This window comes from Hylobates moloch, unplaced genomic scaffold, assembly GCF_009828535.3.
Source record: "Hylobates moloch isolate HMO894 unplaced genomic scaffold, HMol_V3 SCAFFOLD_2, whole genome shotgun sequence".
Classification (NCBI taxonomy): domain Eukaryota; kingdom Metazoa; phylum Chordata; class Mammalia; order Primates; family Hylobatidae; genus Hylobates; species Hylobates moloch.
The window spans coordinates 26,556,030-26,578,487 of record NW_026652277.1 but is presented as its reverse complement, the minus strand read 5'-3'; the positions used below and the strand labels follow the sequence as shown (position 1 = coordinate 26,578,487).

The following is a 22,458-nucleotide window of genomic DNA, read 5'->3' as shown; positions in this document are numbered from 1 at the left end:
AAATTATAGACTTATCTAATCTGTAAACATACGTGCATAAATTTTTTAAAAAACTAGCAAACCAAATATAGCCAGTATGTCTTTTTGTTAGTGACCAAGTAGACTTTATCTCAGGAATGTAATGACCATTAAATATAAGAAACTGTAATAATATAATACATTATCACAATAAAAGATGAAATAATTCCAAATTAATACAAAATAAGCATTTGATAAAATTTAACATTCATGATAAACACTCAGAAATACAAAAAAGATGGGACAATAATTGTCTCAATAAAGAGTATAAAAAACATCAAACTTAATGATGAAATTAGAAGCATTTTCATTAAATTCAGGAACAAGTAAGTCTACCTACTCTTAAACTAGAGGTTCTTTCCAAAGCAATAGACAATAAACAACTGGAAACATAATAACTGGAAAGAAAGAGATAAACTTATTCATATATATAGGGGGGTGTGTGTGTGTGTATTATATACACACTGTATATATATATATATAGAGAGAGAGAGAGAGAGAAAACTATATATATATAGAAGTGTATATATATATATATATATACAGTCGATTGAATTAGCTACAAACTATTAGACTTAGAGAATCAATACCAATATACTTAGACACTAAACACCTTTAATTAACACATAGGTCAAAATATTAACTAAATGGAAATGAAAACACAACATCAAAATTTGTGGAATGCATCAAAAACAATGCTCAGAGGAAAATGTATAGCTTTGAATGTATATGTTAGAAATAAGGGAAGTTCTAAAATCAATGATCTAAGCTTCCACCTTAGAAAACTAGAAAAAGAACAGCAAATTAAATTCAAAGTGAGTAGAATAAAAATAAAAATCAGAGCAGAAATCAATGAAATTGAAAACAGTAAATCAAAGTAAAAGAGATCAATGACACCAAAAGCTGGCTCCTTGCAAAGATGAATAAAATCAACAAGCCTTTAACCAGCTAAGAAAAAAAAGAGAGATTATTCAAATTACAAATAGCAGAAATGAAAGAGGAGATCTCAGTACAGATTCCATAGACAATAAAATGATAACAAAGGAATACTATGAACCATTCTATGCCCATAAATTTGATAGCCTGGATAAAATGGCTTGAAAGACACAATATGACAAAACTTATATGAGAAGAATTAGATAATCTGAATAGGCCTGCATCTACTAAAGACATTCAATCAATAATTAAGAACATTTCCAAACAGAAAGTATCAGACCCAGATGAATTCACTGGTAAATTCTATTAAAGACTGAAGGAAGAAATTATGCCAACTATCTACAATTTCTTTGAGAGGACAGAAGCAAAATAAATATGTCCTAACTCATTCTGTGAGGCCAATATTACCCTAAATACTAAAACTAGACAAAGACATTACAAGAAAACAGTATCTCTCATGAACATAGATACCAAAATCCTCGACAAAATATTATCAAAGTCAAATCCAACAATATATAAAACAAATTATATACCATGAACAAGTGGAGTTTATCCCAGGCATGCAAGGCTGTTTTAACATATGAAAATTAATTAATGTAATTCATTGCACCAACAAGCTAAAGAAGAAAACTCACATGATCATACAAATAGATACAGGAAACACATTCTACAAAATCCAACATGAATTTATGATAAAAATCTCTCCGCAAATTGGGAATAAAAGAGAACTTACTCAACTTGTAAAAAACATCTACAAAAACCTACAGCTCACACAATACTTTCTGGTGAGACCCTAGAAGCTTTCCTGCTAAGACCAGGAACAAGGCAAGGATGTCCTCTCACCATTTCTTTTTAACATTATATTAGATGTCATATCTAATGCAATAACACAAACAAAGAAAATAAGAGGTGTACTAATTGGCAAGGAAGAAATAAAACTGTCCATTTTTCAAATAATGTAATCATATATGTAGAAAATCTGAAGGAACTGAGCAAAAAACTGGAGCTAATAAGTAACTACAGCAAGGTAGCAGAACTCAAACTTAATATAAAAGGTCAAACGCTTTCCTGTATACCTGCAATGTACAAATGGAATTTGAAATTAAAAAAATACCATTTACATCAGCATTCCTCAAAATCAAATACCTAGATATAAGTCTAACAATATATATATATAAGATCTAAATGAGAAAAAAACTATAAAAATCTGATGGAAGAAATCCAACAACTAGATAAATGAAAAAATACTCTATTTCCTGGATAGGAGACTCAATAAAGGTTGAATATCTCTAGTTCCAAAATCCATAATCCATAATCCAAAATGTTCCAAAATCGGAAACATTCTGAGCACCAAGATGATAGTCAAAGGAAATGCTCATTGGAGCAATCTGGATTTTGTATTTTTGGATTAGGAATGCTCAATCAGTAAGTATAATGCAAATATTCCAAAATCAGAAAAAATAAAATATCTGAAGCACTTTTGGTCCCAAGAATCTTTGAAAAGAGATAATCAACCTGTATTGTCAAGAGTTCTTCCCAAACTGATATGTAGATTCAATGTAATCCCAATCAAAATAGCAGCAAGTTATTTTGTAGGTATCAACATACTAATTTTAAAGTTTATTTGGAAACAAAGACTCAGAATAACCAACACAGTATTAAAAAGAACAGAGTTGGAGGACTGACACTTCTGAGCTTCAGGACAAATTACAAATCAAAACAGCATAGTATTGGCAAAAGAACAGACAAATAGATCAATGAAAAAGAATAGAGAGTTCAGAAATCAACCCACATAAATACAACCAACTAATCTGAGAAAGGAACAAAGGCAATAAAATGGAGAAGTCAGTCTTTTTAACAAATGATTTTCTGCTATAAAGAGGATACAATTCAAAATTTGAAACAAAGAAACTATTAAATAAGTTTGTATTTAGAACTGCTGAATTTCAAAGTTTCAAGCTATCTTACAGGTCATCTAGAACAGTGTTCCTCAACTTGTTTGGCACCAGGGACTGTCTTCATGGAAGACAATTTTTCTATGGACCCAGGATGTGGCAGATGGTTTGGGGATGATTCAAGCATATTACATTTATTGTGTACTTTATTTCTATTATTATTACATTGTAATATATAATGAAATAATTACATGATTCTTCATAATGTACAATCAGTGGGAGCCCTGAGCTTGTTTTCCTGCTACTTAATGGTCCCATCTGGGGGTGATGGGAGATAGTGACAGATCATCAGGCATTAGATTCTCATAAGGAACGTGCAACCTATATCCCTCACATGCGCAGTTCACAAGAGGATTTGTGCTCCTATGAGACTGTAATGCTGCTGCTAATCTGACAGGAAGCGGTGCTCAGGTGGTAATGCGAGTAATGGAGAGTGGCCATAAATACAGATAAAGCTTTGCTGGCTTGCCTGCCACTCACCTCCTGCTGTATGGCCTGGTTCCTGTGACAGGTACCAGTCTGTGGCCAGGGGTTGGGGATCCCTGATGTAGAACAACATTTACCATTTACTGACAAATTAGTTCTCTCACCAAAATTCATTACATGGAAATATCTTCAGCTGAATATTTCTAGTATTTGAGAACTTACTTTCTTCCAGGCAGGCAGAAGACAACTACTACTTTTGGAAAACTATAATGCAAATATTTATTTATAAGTGTGGGTTCTTATTCTTTTCTCTCTCAAGATATTTTAGAAATGTCTTATAATCTTTCATATATATATTCATTTAGCTGTTTCCCTCTCTATCATCTATATATCTAGAGGCAGAGATTATAATTATTGAAATTGCTCTGTATTCAATCATAAGCAGGGTCATGTTTATAAGTGACCTTAATATAATTTGACTGTGATAGAAATATGTGAACAAATGAATGTACTCATATATTTGGGGACATAAATAAAATCATAGAAAGTGCCATATCTGAAAAGCAATACATACATATTAACTGAAATTCAATTTCATGGAAATAATTATGATACTATGATAATATTAGAATATTCAAAATGTATGAATTATTATAACTGAAAGCTTTGTTGACCATATTTATAAACTGTGTTTAATAAGAATGATAATGTTGAAACACCTACATGGCATAGTTTTAAAAATGCTGTTTCTTCTGTCAACCCACAATAAGTTCCTGCTCTATTAACAACTCTTTTTCTATTTTTTTAATTCTTTCTTTGCTTCTGTAATCTCTTACTATATAACCAACTGATATATAAACAGATACTACAAATGCATACAAAAAAAGCAAAACTTGCTACCTGGAGGAGTACATCAGAATAATCTTCCTAACTCTATAACCAAATAGATATAATGGTTTTCTGGAATATTTCTATGAATCAAATCATGTGTTAGAAAATATCTACATTAAAAGGACATAAATGACACCATTAAGAAAAATAAAGATACTAGGGTATATTAATTTTAACATCCATCTCCTTTTAGAGTTTGTAAATTAAATCCGCAAATACATACCAGATCTGTCTTTGGAGGATCTGGACACTCAGCAGAGAAATAAGGTGCCGAACTTCTGACTCCACTGCTGTCAGAAGTTGGCTTTGGAGGTTGAGCATGCTGTCTGTAAGTAGCACTTTTAGGAGTCCAACAAAACAGGTTGATAGATTCTCTCACACAGCGTTCAATGTCAATTTCTAGATAGAAATGTTTTAAAAAAGCAAATGTATAGAATTTAGATTGCTCTTTTAATGTAATAAACACCATCTCTCCTAAGTAAATATATCTAAATATGGCTAAGATGATAAGTTATTAGAAAAAATGTCAGTAAAAAAACAATGTAGCTATTAATCAGCATATTTATGACTGGATTGATGGAAATATTTGGTATAATTTGCTTACATATATTTGTAAATGTATCTACTTATGTTTTCATGTGTGTCTTTTACTTGGAATTATCTACATATACATATGTATATATTTCAGAGTATCATTATTTAAATGCCACAGAATATAACACATCTCCTTATTTAAAAATCTGCCAAATTTATGCTGATAATGTTTCCACTTTTCCAATGTGAAACGAAAGTTGTTGGGGGAGAGTACAATTTGGGAATGGGTAGATAAAAGAAGATGTTGATTGCTGATTCAGAATGAATTCTAGTAGAGTGAACTGACAGTTTTACTGCCATTAAATAAGATATAAAATAATTAGAAAAAAATTTTCAGAATCTCAATTCAGCATTTCTCAATTTTTTTTTTTCCTGTTTTTGAGACAGAGTCTTGTTCTGTCTCCCAGGCTGGAGCGCAGTGGTGCAATCACGGCTCACTGCAACCTTGGCCTCCCAGGTTAAAGCAATTCTCGTGCCTCAGCCTCCCTAGAAGCTGGGATTACAGGCCTATGCCACAATGCCCGGCTAATTTTTTGTATTTTTAGTAGACCTGGGGTTTCACCATGTTGCCCAGGCTGTTCTTGAATTCCTGACCTCAGGCAATCCGCCTGCCTTGGCCTCCCAAATTTCTAGGATTACAGGGATCATCCACTGTGCCCAACCAGCATTTCTCCATTCTTTAATAATTTCTTGAGTTAAATGAAGAAAGGTTTTAAAGTTAAGTTTAATCAAGTAAGGTTTAAATGCACTTGATTAAAAGATAAAATAGAAACACTTTCATATTAGATTTCCTTTTGTTTCTCATGTTTGAAATTTAAGCATCTTTAATGCAGAGGTAATATACGTAGAAAGGTTACTACAATTCTATATTGTTTGTGTTTTGGATGAGACTGTATCTCTTTAGGAGGCTAACAGTCCTGATGAGAAGTTAGCCAGTCCTCTATGGCGAAAGTGGAGAGATCACAGAAAGGTGGAGAAATTCAAGAAGTTGACTGTGATGAAGGAGTTTAGCATTGACTAGTTTTTATCTTTCCATATTTCTAAAAGTAGCAAATGGCATATATTCTCATTTCCTCTGTAAAAGTCCAAGTGTCAGGCTCAGGCAGGCAATGGAAAAAAATATATTACATGTCAGAAAGTGATAAGTTCTTTTTTTCTCCCCCTCTTTTTGAAATGAAGGGCTTGTAAGGGGAAAAGGAAATAGGCATTAAGTAACTTCTGTGGATAGTGCATGAGTAATCATTTAGAGTTATCTGCTATGGTAAGGTGGAGAAATCTGGAAGAGGGAAAAAGAAGATAACACTGACCATCTATTATGTGACAGCTATTGTACACTTTCACTTAATCCATTTAATTCTTACAATGATTTTATTAAAGACAGTTATGGTAATTCTTCTTCCCACCTTCTATTTCTGCTAAAGATAAAGAAACTAAGACACAAGGAAGTTAAGTGATTTGCTAAGTATGTTACTATGAGTAGAAGTCTGAAGTTACTATAAGGTTATAAGGCATCTTTTGTTACTTCCTAACTTAGATTTGGAATATGAAAAGACAGTCTGATAAGACCAGTTACTCAATTAGGCATTCCTTAGTGATGTTTGCCAACTTCACAGCTCATTACTTCCATGGCTACAAAAAGAGGTCAGATTTAATCACCTTATATGCTATTCCTAATATAAAAACTATAAAACAGAGTGAAACAAGCTTTGAGGCATGAGCCTATTTATTTGAGCAATGGATAATATAGTGAAGCTCTGTAACAATATCAACTTGTTATTTCACAAAGAAAATACAAACACAAGCTAGAAGAAAAACCAAAGTTTAAGACAGGTTTCTCTAGCCTGTTTAAGAAAAAAGAGAGCGCAATTCATTTTAGAAAACTTTCAATTCAAATAGTTAAGATAAAAATTTGGCAGCTAATGAGAGAAAATACTTAACCATCTAAAGTCTGTCTACTTAACACAGGTTAATTTCCAAAGGGGAGGGTTTCAGTCCATAGATTTTGTATTTGCAGGGCTCAAATCAATTTGACACATCTGTCACCAGCAAAGTTTGAAGTTGAGTCAGTGATCTAGAGCAAAGGTTGTAGTGCAGTCCTTCAATCACTGGCATTGGAAAAGTCATTGGTATCTGCTTCCAAGACATCCCATCAACACCATAAAAGGTTTACAGTGAATCTTGATGATGTACTGGCATCCATCCCGATTCTACCCTGATTGTTAGTTCTAACAGATATCTCATTTTCCATTTCACTTGACTCATGTCACCTCTCATCTCAAAATCCTTCCAAAGCACATTATCATAATCAAAATATAATGCAAAAGTACTTTGTGAACTGTACATTAAAATGCACATTTACCCCTACAAAGTAATCTCTCGTTACATGGCACTACTGTTTTTTAACCTTGCATTATAATTATTGAGACACTGCATTGTGAATTAAACATGGATTATGGTTTCCCAGGTTTGAATTAAAGCTCCATGAGGTATTTTGCAACTCTGGGTAAAATAACTTCTCTAAATCTATTAATTTCTTCATTGGCACCCATTAGTATTAGATCTTTCAGAAATACTAAACTATTTTCAATATGATAAACACAACCATTTGGGCAAGGATAGATGGAAAAGCTTTCCTGAGCCTACTCTTCTCTCACTTTAATGGCTATGAATTGCTTCTGAAATTTATTGCATAGCTATTGTCCTGGAACTTCTCTTTACCATTATCCAATTCTCTTAGGCTCTCCCCTACATTTGATTCCTAACTTTTTGGGTAAGACATTATTTACCACTCTTTCATATTTACTTCTCATTTTGATGAAACACATTATCCAGCAGCTACAAAGAAAGAGTACACAGGAGGTAAACTATTTAAAAACCTTCAACAAATATCATTAATCTGCCCTTGACTGATAGTTTGACCAGGTATAGCATTCTAGGGTTGAATTGTTTCCTTCTGAGTTATTAAAGGTAGAGCTCCAATGTCTGCTGCTGAGAAGTCTGATAAAATTCTGATTTAGGATTATTTGTACATGATTTTCTGTTTCTCTGTTAACTTTTAGGATCCCTGTATTATGAAATTTCATGGTGATATACTTACGTATATACTTCATTGTGCTGGGCATTTGGTGGATCCCTGAGTAGTCCTTTAGTTACACAAAAAGTATGTTTTTGATGTTTGTGATAACTTGTTTCTTTGAGGAACCTCCACACTGTTTTTCATAGTAGCTATACTAATTTACATTCCCACTAACAGTGTACTAAAATCCCACTTTCTCCACCATCTATTATTTTTGTCTTCTTCGTAATAGCCTTTTAAACTTGGATTTAAACAATTTCATTGTGGTTTTGATTTTCATTTCTCTGATAATTAGTGATATTGAGTACTTTTTCATATACTTGTTGGCCATTTTTAAGTGGTTTTTTTTTGTTTTTTTTTTTGTTTTTTTTAAATACAGGGTCTCACTGAGTTACCCAGGTTAGAGTGTAATGACTACAGACATGATCATAAACTATGACCTACGACAGCCTGAAACTTCTGGGCTCAAGTGATCTTATATCACAGCATCCTGAATAGTTGGCACTACAAGTATACACCACCACATCTGTCTCTATGTCTCCTTTTCAGAAATGTCTATTCAGATCATCTACCCATTTTTTAAATAGGATTTTTTTTGGCTATTGATTTGAGTTCTTTATATACTCTGGTTACTAATCCTTTGTTGGTTGAAGAGTTTGCACATTTCCTCCCATTCTGTAGGTTGTTTCTTCACTCTGTTGATTGTTTCCTTTGCTGTGAAGAATTTTAGCTTGATGTAATTCTGTTTGTCTACTTTGGCTTTGGTTGCCTGTGTTTTTGAGGTCTGACCTCAAAAATATTTGCCTAGATCAATGTTGTGAGGCATTTCCACAATGTGGTCTCGTAGTTTCACGTCTTCCATTTAAGTCTTTAATAAAGTTTGATTTAATTTTTGCATATGGTGAGATAGGGGTCTAGTTTCATTAGTCTGCATATGGAGATACAGTTTTCCCAGCACCATTTATTTAAAAAACTTGTCTTTTCTCCAATGTATATTGTTGGCACCTGTGTCAAAAATAAGTTGACTGTAAATGTGTGAATTTATTTCTGAGTTATCTATTCCATTTCACTGGTCTATGTGCCGGTTTTTATGTCAGTACAATGCTGTTTTGGTTACTACAGCTCTGTAGTATATTTGGGAATTAGTGTGAGGCCTCTAGTTTTCTCTTTACTCAAGATTGCTTTTGCTACTTGGGGTCTTCTGTGGTTCCATAAAAATTTTAGGATTATTTTTTCGAATTCTGTTAAGAGTGTCGTGGGTATTTTGATAGAAATTACATTGAGCCTGTAGATCACTTTGGGTAGCATGAACATGTTAACATAATGAATTCTTCTAATCTATAAGCATGTGATATCTTTCCATTTTTTATTGCCCTCTATAATTTATTTCATTAGTGTTTATCATTGTGGAGAATCTCTCACTTCTTTTGTTAAATTTGTTCCTACATATTTTATTTGTAGCCATTTCAAGCAGAACTGCTTCCCTGATTTCTTTTTCAGATTGTTCACTGTTGGTCTAAAGAAATGCTACTGATTTTTATGTGTCAATTTTGTATCCCAATTTACTGAATTCGCAAATCTGTTCTAGCAGTTTTTTGGTGAAGTCTTGAGGGTTTTCCAAATATAAGGTCATGTCATCTGTGAAAAAGAATAATTTGAGTTCTTTCTTTCCAATTGAATGTGTTTAATTTTTTTTCTGTTGCCTAATTGTCTAGAATTTCCAGTACTCTGCTGAATAAAAGTAGTGAAAGGAGGCATCTTTTTCGTCTAGATTTTAGAGGAAGCCTTTTGGATTTTCCCTATTCAGTGTAGTAGCTGTGGGTTTGTCACATATGGCCTTTATTGTTTTGAGGTGTGGTCCTGTTATACCCAGTTCGTTGAGAATTTTTATCATGAAGGAATGTTGAATTTTATCAAATACTTTTCTAGTATCTATTGAAAGAATCATATAGGTTTTGTTCTTGATCCTGTTAAGTGATGTAGCATGTTTATTGATTTGCATATGTTGAATCATCACTGAATTCCTGGGATGAATCCCACTCGACCATGGTGAATGATTTTTTTAACGTGTTGTTGAATTCAGTTGCTTGCATTTTTGCTGAGAATTTTTCATCTATGTCCATCAGGGATGTTGGTATTTAGAATGAGTTGGAAAGTATCCTCTCCTCTTCTTTTTTTTTTTTAAGAATTTGAGAGAATTTGTATTAGTTCTTTCAGCAACATAGCCATCCACTGCTGGACTTTTGATGGGAGACTTTTTTATTACAGCTGCTTATCTTGTTATTAATTGTTGATCTGTTCAGGTTTTCTATTTCTTCATGGTTCAATCCTGCTAAGTTGTATGTGTCCAGAAATTTATTCATCACTTCATGGTTTTCCAACTTGTTAGTGTATAGTTGTTCAAAATAGTCTCTAATGATCCTTTGCAATTGTGTAGTATAATGTCTGCATTCTGTAGTAAAATTTCTCAGTTTACATAAGATTTTATTTATTTGGGCCTAGTCCCTTTTTTGCTAGTCTAGCTAAAGGATTATTGATTTTGCTAATTTTTTCAAAAACCAACTTTTCCTTTTGTTGATCTTCTGTATTGTTTTCTTAGCTTGAATTTCATTTGTTTTTATTCTGCTCTTTATTATTTCTTTCCTTCTACCAATGTTTTGTTTGTTCCTGCTTTTCTACTTCCTTGAGGTGCATTGTTAAGTTCTTTATTTGAATTATTTCTACTTTTCTGATGTAGGTGTTTACTGCAATAAACTACCCTCTTAGAACTGTTTTTGCTGTATCCCATATATTTCCATTTTCATTTGCACATTTTCTATTAAATACAGGAATACTATAATTTCCTTTCTAATTTCATTGACCCATTTGTTGTTCAGAAGCACATCATTTGATTTCCATAAATTTGTAGTTTCTAATGTTCTTTTTCTTAATGATTTCTAGTTTTATTCCATTGTGATCTAAAAATATATTTGATATAATTTTGATTTTTGAAAATTTAAGACTTGTTTTGTGAACACAGGGTCCATCCTGGAGAATGTTCCATGTGCTTTTGAGAAAAATGTGTATTCTGCAGCTGTTGGATGGAATGTTCTGTAAATATCTGTTAGGTCCATTTGGTCTAGAGTACAGTTTAACTCCAGTGTTTCTGTGTTGACTTTCTGTCTGGATGACCTGTGTATTGCTAGAAGTGGGGTGCTGAGTGCCCTTCTATTATAACGCTGCACTCAATCTCTCTATTTAGGTTAATTAATATTTGTTTTATATTTTGATGCTCCAGAGTTGGTTGGATGTATACATAATTGTTATATCCTCTTGCTATATTGACTTTTATCATCATATAATGGACTTCTTTTGTCTTTTTAAAAACTATTATTGAATTAAAATCTATTTTATTTGATATATGTACAGTTGCTCCAGCTCTCTCTATAGTTTCCGAATCTTCTCTCATCCCTTCACTTTTAGTCTCTGCATGTCTTCAAAGGTAGAGTTTCTTGTAGACAGCATATAGTTGTGTCTTTTTTTTTTTTTAAATCAATTCATCCATTCTAGGTCTTTTTATTGGACAATTAATTTAATTGGATAAATTAAACCTATTTATATTCAAGGTTAGTAATAATAGGTAAGGATTTGCTACTGTTATTTTATAACTTGCTATTTGCTTGTTTTGTAGACACTTTCTTCCTTTTATCCTCTCTTAAAGTCTTCCTTTGTGGTTAGGTGATTTTCTCTAGTAGTATGTTTTTTTTTTTTCTTGTTTTTATTATACTTTAAGTTCTGGGTTACATGTGCAGAATGTGCAGTTTTGTTACACAGGTATACATGTGCCATGGTGGTTTGCTGCACCCATCAACCCATCACCTACCTATTTTAGGTATTTCTCCTAATGTTATCCTTCCCCTAGCCCCCACCCCACACAGGCCCCAGTGTGTGATGTTCCCCTCCCTGTGTCCATGTGTCCTCATTGTTCAACTCCCACTTATGAGGGGGAACATGCAGGGTTTGGTTTTCTATCTTGTGGTAATTCACTGAGAATGATGGTTTCCAGCTTCATCCATGTCCCTGCAAAGGACATGAACTCATCATTTTTTATGGCTGCATAGTGTATTCCATGATATACATGTGCCACATTTTCTTAATCCAGTCTACCATTGATGGACATTTGGGTTGGTTCCAAGTCTTTGCTATTGTGAATAGTGCTGCAATAAACATATGTGTGCATGTCTCTTTATTGTAGAATGATTTATAATCCTTTGGGTATATACCCAGTAATGGGATTACTGGGTCAAATGGTATTTCTAGTTTTAGATCCTTGAGGAATCGCCACACTGTCTTCCACAATGGTTGAACTAATTTACACTCCCACCAACAGTGTAAAAGTGTTCCTATTTTTCCACAGCCTCTCCAGCATCTGTTGTTTCCTGACTTTTTAATGATCACCATTCTAACTGGTGTGAGATGGTCTCATTGTGGTTTTGATTTGCATTTCTCTAATGACCAGTGATCATGAGCATTTTTTCATATGTCTGTTGGCTGCATAAATGTCTTCTTTTGAGAAGTGTCTGTTCATATCCTTTGCCCATTTTTTGATGGGGTTCTTGGCTTTTTTCTTGTAAATTTGTTTAAGTTCTTTGTAGATTCTGGATATTAGCCCTTTGTCAGATGGACAGATTGCAAAAATTTTCTCCCATTCTGTAGGTTGCCTGTTCACTCTGATGATAGATTCTTTTGCTGTGCAGAAGCTCTTTAGTTTAATTAGCTCCCATTTGTCAATTTTGGCTTTTGTTGCCATTGCTTTTGGTGTTTGACATGAAGTCTTTGCCCATGCCTATGTCCTGAATGGTATTGCCCAGGTTTTCTTCTAGGATTTTTATGGTTCTAGGTCTTACATTTAAGTCTTTGATCCATCTTGAGTCGATTTTTGTATAAGGTGTAAGGACAGGGTCCAGTTTCAGTTTTCTGCATATGGCTAGCCAGTTATCCCAACAGCATTTATTAAATAGGGAATCTTTTCCCCATTGCTTGTGTGTGTCAGGTTTGTTAAAGATCAGATGGTTGTAGATGTGTGGTGTTATTTCTGAGGCCTCTGTTCTGTTCTATTGGTCTATATATCTGCTTTTGTACAGTACCATGCTGTTTTGGTTACTGTAGCCTTGTAGCAGAGTTTGAAGTCAGGAAGCGTGATGCCTCTAGCTTTGCTCTTCTTGCCCAGGATTGTGTTGGCTATGTGGGCTCTTTTTTGGTTCCATATGAAGTTTAAAGTAGTTTTTTCCAATTGTGTGAAGAAAGTCATTGCTAGCTTGATGGGGATAGCATTGAATCTATAAATTACTTTGGGCAATAAGACTATTTTCATGTTATTGATTCTTCCTATCTATGAGTGTGGAATGTTTTTCCATTGGTTTGTGTCCTCTCTTATTTCCTTGAGCAGTGGTTTGTAGTTCTCTTTGAAGAGGTCCTTCACATCCCTTGTAAGTTGAATTCCTGGGTATTTTTTTTTTTTTTTTTTTGAGAAGGAGTCCCGCTCTGTCGCCCAGGCTGGAGTGCAGTGGCGCAATCTCGGCTCACTGCAAGCTCCGCCTCCCGGGTTCACGCCATTCTCCTGCCTCAGCCTCTCCGAGTAGCTGGGACTACAGGCGCCCGCCACCACGCCCGGCTAATTTTTTGTATTTTTAGTAGAGACGGGGTTTCACCGTGGTCTCGATCTCCTGACCTCGTGATCCACCCGCCTCGGCCTCCCAGAGTGCTGGGATTACAAGCGTGAGCCACCGCGCCTGGCCATTCCTGGGTATTTTATTCTCTTAGTAGCAATTGTGAATGGGACTTCACTCATGATTTGGCTCTCTGTTTATGTGTTATTGGTGCATAGAAATGCTTGTGATTTTTGCATATTGATTTTGTATCTCAAGACTTTGCTGAAGTTGCTTATCAGCTTAAGGAGATTTTGGGCTGAGATGATGGGGTTTTCTAAATATACAATCATGTCATCTGCAAACAGTGACAATTTGACTTCCTCTCTTCCTATATGAATACCCTTTATTTTTTTCTCTTGCCTGACTGCCCTGGCCAGAACTTCTAACACTATGTGAATAGGAGTGGTGAGAGAGGGCATCCTTGTCTTGCGCTGGTTTTCAAAGGGATTGCTTCCAGTTTTTGCCTGTTCAGTATGATTTTGGCTGTGGGTTTGTCACAAATAGCTCTTATTATGTTGAGATACGTTCCATCAATACCTAGTTTATTGAGAGTTTTTAGCATGAAAGGCTGTTGAATTTTGTTGAAGGCCTTTTCTGCATCTATTGAGATAATCATGTGGTTTTTGTCATTGGTTCTGTCTTACGATGTCTTATGACATCGAACTATCCCAACAATAACACAATGAAATTATCACTGCAGAAGAAGACTGAAAATTATAAAGTTCCTTATCTTATTAGTGGAGAAGAAAGTAGAGGGAATAAAATATGCATATTATGAAGCACTCTCTATAAGGTAAGGTCTAAGGACAATACTCATGACACCTTCAAGTTGACAGCACATCTATCACTACTTAATGTACTGACATAAAATAAAATTATAGTGGAAAGAAATGGCATAGATTCTAGTCTTCCAACAAAGAATTAATAACCTTGAGTAACTCACTGATCCACATTTAAGGACTGTTAGTAATAAGTATCAACTACACTTCAAGGAATACAGCATAGAATGTTATTACTTAAGAGAGAATTATAAAATATTAGAAATCTCTCAGGACTTTGTCATATAATTTATTTTGGTAAAGAGCTAAGTTCAATAATATTCTTTTACCACATTCTTGAAGTTATCCCTGGACAGCTGCTCTCTTTCTACTGCTTAGAATCATATTATTTCAGGTGTCCAATCCATCTTCCATACTACAGCCAGAATCATTTTTCTAAAATATAGATAGGATCATGTCATTTCTGTGCTTAAAACTTTCCATTTGCATATAAAATAATATGCAATTTCCTCAGCATATCATGCAAGGCCCCCATAACCATTCCTCTACCTATTTTACCAACTTTTATCACTACCACCAGTACCACCACCCCAGCCAATCCACTCCAGGTCTGTCTCTCTCAATCTATCCTCTATTAACATCCTATTTACAATAAGACAGCCATGAGCTTCACATATCCGTGTTATCCTTATACTATTTTCTAAGCTGCCAGTGCTTTCTCTCCATCCTACTACAGAGCTACACTATGTCTTATTTATTTTCATGGCCCCAGTGCATAATACTGTGCCTGTCATATAGTATTTATTAAACATGTAATCAGTGAGTAAACTCACATACGTCTCATAGAAAGTGGACACAATTTCCTGACCAGCAGGTCACACAATTTGTATGCTTCACATCTCAAAAACACTAAAGAAAGTTGGTGAGTTTTCTTATTGCTAAACATTATTGGATGTTTTCCAAAAATAATTATAATCTTGCCTTGTTTTTTTGTTCCAAACATAGTATTTTTAACAAGTCCCACTTACTGCAGTTTAGTCTCACTGACACCATTAGTAATCTATACATTTTTGCATTATTTGTCCTTGTTATGATCCTTCTCATGTATTTAGCTGATTCATGCTTCAAACATCAAGATCACAAAAAATCCCTTTATGCTCCTAGCAGGTATTGAGGAAAAAAAGAGCCATTCTAAATATGCCAAGAGCATTATAATTCTCCTTAATAAGGCCTGCCTTCAAGTGAAATATTTTTATGAGAGCCTAACCTACTAGGGCTTCACCAGAGCCTAACTGACTATGGGAAACTTTAGACTCTGACAAGTAAGATCTTGAAATCATACTTGTCATTTTGTCACTTAAAAATCTCTTAACAGTGCCTCAGCTTCTAAATCTGGCTGCCCCATAATATCTTAAGCATGTATCTAAAACTTAACTATCTTTGTCAGTACCATGCTCACTCATTTCCTAATTTGTTCCCATTCCCCACCTTGGTTAAAATATAAGGAATTCTTCCACACACTAAACATTCCACTGGATTCCAAATCCTGTTGATTCTATAGAGAAATTCTAAGAGGGAAGTTGAATTATCTAACTGAAAATATTAGAGAACTAATACACAAGGCAGTCAAGCGACTTACCAGGACAAGGGAGTAATACCGTATGTATTAATAATTAAGATAACCCAAGTTAGAAGTATCAGTCACACTTACAGATGACCACTGGATCATCTTTAAATAATTATGCATGAATATTGTGTTCCGGTACAAAGAAATAATAAACCACCAATAAGACTAGTTGTATATATATATAGAGATACACGTGTTTTATATATATAGATACACCCACTCCTAGAAGTCAACAGATATTTGAATAAATGAATATAATTTTAAACCACAATCTTCTTAGTTAATGTCTAAGGAGAAAAGGATGGTACAATATGTTACTGGGCTCCAGATATAATTCACCCAGCCTTTCAACTCTGGTATATATGCATGCAATTACTGGCACATTTTCCTAAGCATCTATCATTTCTGTTGTTTAATACCTACAATGACATGAGAAATAGGAAATGCAATACATTACTGATATATGGGTAAACTGTTTTCTATTCTTAACATAGTTGTCTTAATGAGTTAACAGTTGAGTAGGTAGATACTTTGATGCAAAGTATCTGTACCTACTCTACCTATAGAGCAGGTATTTGCAGCAGCTTGGAAAATTTAGCACTAGGTCAGTTGCAGCCATCGTTTTCTCTCTTTCTTTTACACTTCACAGTGAATCAGAACAAAACAGGAGTCTTTGATTTTTGTGGTAAATAGAACCTTGTTCAAGTTCAATAAGTTTTCATATGATTGATAATTTGTACAGAAGGATTAAAATGGCTTGAAATTTTAAGTAATTAAATGTGCTTTCTTGTAATAAAAATATTCTAGTCATTCCCTCTATGCTATAAACATTCTGGTATATTATTTCTATTAATACTCTGGTATATTATTTCTCTTTTCTCCAATCTAGTCTATGTGTATGTGTCTATACATCTAGTATATGTGCGTGGGAAGAACACAACATGAGATTCACTCTCTTACCACAAAATTTTAAGTGCACAGCATATCATTAACTGTATATTAATTGTTGTACAGCAGATCCCTAGAAATTATATCTTGTATAACTTCATACTCACTGAACAACTTCCCATTTCCCACTACCCATGTTTAATCATTCTATTTCTGCTTCTGTAATTCTGTTTTAGATGGCTCATATAAGTGGAATCATGCTGTATTTGTTCCTGTGACAAGAACTTACATTTTAAAAAAATTCCATGATGATTCTAGAACACACCCTCATATGTTAATGGGAAGACTGAGACCTAGAGAAAGGAAAAGGATCACAACATTGTGAGCAGCAGCCTGGGTTCAGGAAGCACCCTTTCTTTCATTCTTTTTCTTTGTCCAACTTTAATTTTAGGTTCAAGGAGTACATGTATGGGTGTGTTATATGGGTAGGTTGCATGCTGCAGAGGTTTGGTGTATAGATTATTTCATTACCCAGGTAATTAGCATAGAACCCAACAGGTATTTTTTCGATCTTTTTCCTCCTCCCATCTTTCAGCCTCAAGTAGGCCCTGGTGTCTATTGTTCTTTTCTTTGTGTCCATGTGAACTCAATGTTTAGTTTCTACTTATAAGTGAGAACATGTGGTATTTGATTTTCTGTTCCTGCAACAGTATGTTAAAGATAATGGCTTCCAGCTCCATCCATGTTGTTGCAAAGGGCATGATCTCATTAATTTTATGACTGTATAGTATTCCATGGTGTATATGTATCAAATTTTCTTTATGCAGTCCACCATTGATGGGCATTTAGGTTGATTTTATGTCTTTGCTATTTTTGAATAGTGTTGTGATGAACATACACATGCATGTGTCTTTATGGCAGAATGATTTATAATCCTTTGGGTATATGCCTAGTAATGGGATTGCTGGGTTGAATGGAAGCTCTGTTTTAAGTTCTTTTAGAGATCTCCAGAGTGCTTTTGACAGTGGCTGAACTAGTTTACATTCCCACAGGCAGTGTATAAGGGTTCCCTTTTCTTTGCAACATCACCAGCAACTGTTATTTGTTGGCTTTTTAATCATAGCCTTTCTGACTGGTATTAGATAGTATCTCATTGTGGTTTTGATTTGCATTTCTAATGATTAGTGATGTTGAACATTTTTTCATATGCTTGTTGTCCATACAGATATCTTCTTTTGAGAAGTGTCTGTTCATGAACTTTTTACATTTTTAAAGGGGTCATTTGTTTTTTGCTTGTTGGTTTAGTTGCTTTTAGACTCTGGATAGTAGACTTTTGTCAAATAAATAGTTTGCAAATATTTTCCCCCATTTTGTAGGTTGTCTGTTTACTCTGTTGATAGTTTCTTTTGCTGTGCAGAAGTTTAAAGAGCTTAATTAGGTCCCACTTGTCAATTTTTGTTTTTGTTGCAATTGCTCTTGAGGACTGAGTCATAAATACTTACCCAAGGCCCAGGTCCAGAATGGTATTTCCTAAGTTTTCTTCTAGGATTCTTATTGTTTGTGGTCTTATATTTAAACCTTTACTCCCTCTCGAGTTAATCTTCATATATGATGAAAGGAAGCGCTCCAGTTTCAATCTTCTGCATACAGCTAGCTAGCTATCCCAGCACCATTTACTGAATAGGGAATCCTTTCCTCATTTCTGATTTTTGTCAACTTTGTTGAAGATCGGATGGCTGTAGGTGTGTGGCTTTAATTCTGGGTTCTCTAACCCATTCCATTGATCTATGTGTATGTTTTTGTACCAGTACCATGCTGTTTTGTTTACTGTATCCTTGTAGTAGAGTTTGAAATTGGGTAGTGTGATGTCTCCAGCTTTATTCTTTTTGCTTAGGATTGCATTGGTGATTCAGGCTCTTTTTTGGTTCCATATAAATTTTAGAATATTTTTTTCTAATTCTGTGATAAATGTTCTTGGTAGTTTGATAGGAATAGCACTGAATCTACAAATTTCTTTGGGCAATATGGCCATTTTAACAATATTGATTGTTCTGATGCATGAGCATGGAATGTTTTTCCATTTGTTTGTGTCATCTATGATTTCTTTTTTTTCCTTTTTTTCTTTTTTGAGATGCAGTCTTGCTCTGTTGCCCAGGCTGAGTGCAGTGGCGTGATCTTGGCTCACTGAAACCTCCGCCTCCCAGGTTCAAGCTATTCTCTTGCCTCAGCCTCCTGAGTAGCCAGAATTACACGTGCATGCCACCACGCCCAACTAATTTTGTATTTTTAGTAGAGATGGGGTTTCAACATATTGATCAGGCTGGTCTCGAACTCCTGACGTTGTGATCTGCCCACTTCAGCCTCCCAAAGTGCTGGGATTACAGGCATGAGCCACTGTGCTCGGCCATCTATGATTTCTTTAAGCAGTGTTTTGTAGTTATTGTTGCAGAGATCTTTCACCTCCTTCGGGTAGATGTACTCTTAGGTAATGTACTTTTTTAGTTGGCTATTGTAAGTGAGATTGTGTTCTTGATTGGGCTCTCAGCTTGGACACAGTGTACAGAAGTGCTACTGATTTATATATACTGATTTTTTATCCTAAAACTTGGCTAAAGTTTTCATCAAATCTAGGAGCTCTTGAGCAGAGGCTATGGGGATTTCTAAGCATAAAATCATATCATTTGTGAAAAGAGACAGTTTGATTTCTTTTCTTCCTATTCGGATGCCTTTAATTTCTTTATTTTGCCTGACTGTTGTAACTAGGACTTCCAGTACTACGTGGAATAGGAGTGGTGAGAGTGGGCACATTGTCTTGTTTCAATTCTCAAGGGGAATATGCATCCAGTATTTGCCCATTCAGCCTCATCCTGGCTGTTGGTTTCTCACAGATGGTTCTTATTATTTCAAGGTATATTCTTTTGATGCCTTAAATCTCTCTCTTAAATTTAATACATTTTGGTCCTTACATTCTTACTGCAGTATCTGTCAGCAGTATATGTAGGGACATTTTAAACAGTTTCTGACTTTTAAAGGTTTTTGTGGTTAATTACTTTTAATCTACTTCAGAAGTGACAAATGCTCTACAAATTTTGTTTTGCAAACCTAAGGCACATATAAACATTCAATAGTAAAGCAAATATAAACCTAATGCCATCATTGGTATCTAGAAACAAAATATGCTTAGTAACACTGATCTAAACTATAAGATAATTTTTGGACTGCTCAAAAAATTCAGAAAGCAGGAATCCTTTCACAAAGCAGAAACCCTTATCAACCATAAAACAAGCAGCTCTGCTATAGAGAAAGGCCTTCCTATCAGATTCTTGACAATTTGGGACCAGGTTTAAGATGTGTAAGTAATCAAATCTACTCTTAAATTTTCAAAATAAGTAGAAATTCTGATCACCTCTAACATTATTTTTCATTACAGTTCCCAATGCGTACGAAATATTTCCTTTAAACTTTATAAAGTATTTACATGTTGCAAAATTAGTCGTATGTTTCAAGAGCAACAATTAGGTTAGCGTTATGTGAATTCTTCTAGCTTCCTAGAATCATGTTATAATTTCAGAGTCTTCATCAGTCATGCTACTGGCTGCTGTTTTCATGACCATTTATTAGTTTGGAGGTGATGTATTGTAATATCTGTTTTTAAATTTTCCCCTTTTCCATAAAATAATGCAGTATTTCCACCACAAACAAGACTGACGTAACCTGAGGTTTTAAAAGCAATTTTTCATAAAGTTTTATTTCAGTGACTATACACCATGCCAATATAAACAAATTAACTACTTTCTCACTTATCCTTAACTAATTTTAAACTCACAAGACTTTAATATGCCATCCAGATTTTAATGTCTATATGTAATTTTCACAGATGGGTGGGGGAGAGAAGGACCACTGCTAAAACCTCCAAATTTAATTTCCATTTTGATTGTCCTTTTGCAATTCCAAGGTGTACTTAGAAATAGACATGCAGGGGTGTGGAGCCAAGATGGCCGAATAGGAAGAGCTCCGGTCTGCAGCTCCCAGCCTGAGCGACACAGAAGACGGGCGATTTCTGCATTTCTGTTTGAGGTACCGGTTTCATCTCACTAGAGAGTGCCAAACAGTGGGTGCAGGACAGTTGGTGCAGCGCACTGTGCGCAAGCCGAAGCAGGGCGAGGCATTGCCTCACTCGGGAAGTGCAAGGGGTCAGGGAGGTCCCTTTCCTAGTCAAAGAAAGGGGTAACAGGCAGCACCTGCAAAATTGGGTCAGTCCCACCCTAATACTGCGCCTTTCCAACAGGCCTGGAAAACGGCACACCAGGAGATTGTGTCCCGCACCTGGCTCAGAGGGTCCTATGCCCACGCAGTCTTGGTGATTGCTAGCACAGCAGTCTGAGATCAAACTGCAAGGTGGCAGCGAGGCTGGGGGAGGGGCGCCCGCCATTGCCCAGGCTTGCTTAGGTAAACAAAGCAGCCAGGAAGCTCGAACTGGGTGGAGCCCACCACAGCTCAAGGAGGCCTGCCTGCCTCTGTAGGCTCCACCTCTGGGGACAGGGCACAGACAAACAAAAATTCAGCAGGAACCTCTGCAGACTTAAACGTCCCTGTCTGACTGACAGCTTTGAAGAGAGCAGTGGTTCTCCCAGCACGCAGCTGGAGATCTGAGAATGGACAGACTGCCTCCTAAAGTAGGTCCCTGACCCCTAAGCAGCCTAACTGGGAGGCACCCCCAGTAGAGACAGACTGACACCTCACTCGGCCAGGTACTCCTCTGAGACAAAACTTCCAGAGGAACTATCAGACAGCTGAATTGGTGGTCTCATGAAAATCCGCTGTTCTGCAGCCACCGCTGCTGACACCCAGCCAAACAGGGTCTGGAGTGGACCTCTAGCAAACTCCAACAGACCTGCAGCTGAGGGTCCTGTCTGGTAGAAGGAAAACTAACAAACAGAAAGGACATCCACACCAAAAACCCATCTGTACATCACCATCATCAAAGACCAAAAGTAGATAAAACCACAAAGATGGGGAAAAAACAGAGCAGAAAAACTGGAAACTCTAAAAAGCAGAGCACCTCTCCTCCTCCAAAGGAACGCAGTTCCTCACCAGCAACGGAACAAAGCTGGACGGAGGATGACTTTGAAGAGTTGAGAGAAGAAGGCTTCAGACAATCAAACTACTCCGAGCTACGGGAGGAAATTCAAAACAATAGCAAAGAAGTTAAAAACTTTGAAAAAAAAATTAGATGAATGGATAACTAGAATAACCAATGGAGAGAAAGGCTTAAAGGAGCTGATGGAGCTGAAAGCCAAGTATCGAGAACTACGCCAAGATTGCAGAAGCCTCGGTAGCCGATGCGATCAACTGCAAGAAAGGGTATCGCAGATGGAAGAGGAAATGAATGAAATGAAGCGAGAAGGGAAGTCTAGAGAAAAAAGAATAAAAAGAAATGAACAAAGCCTCCAAGAAATTTGGGATTATGTGAAAAGACCAAACCTACGTCTGATTGGTGTACCTGAAAATGATGGGGAGAATGGAACCAAGTTGGAAAACACTCTGCAAGATATTATCCAGGAGAACTTCCCCAATC

At 35.5% G+C, this 22,458-nt stretch overlaps 1 protein-coding gene across 2 annotated transcripts in view; it reads right to left on the bottom strand.

Annotated features, from left to right (window-relative positions):
* Positions 1–22,458, bottom strand: part of TBCK (TBC1 domain containing kinase) — a 271,930-nt gene that overhangs the window by 126,152 nt on the left and 123,320 nt on the right. For both annotated transcript variants that reach the window (XM_032172492.2, XM_058432416.1), the window contains exon 23: positions 4,450–4,625. In XM_032172492.2, the coding sequence (XP_032028383.1) occupies positions 4,450–4,625 (176 nt within the window). The remainder of the gene's footprint in view (positions 1–4,449; positions 4,626–22,458) is intronic.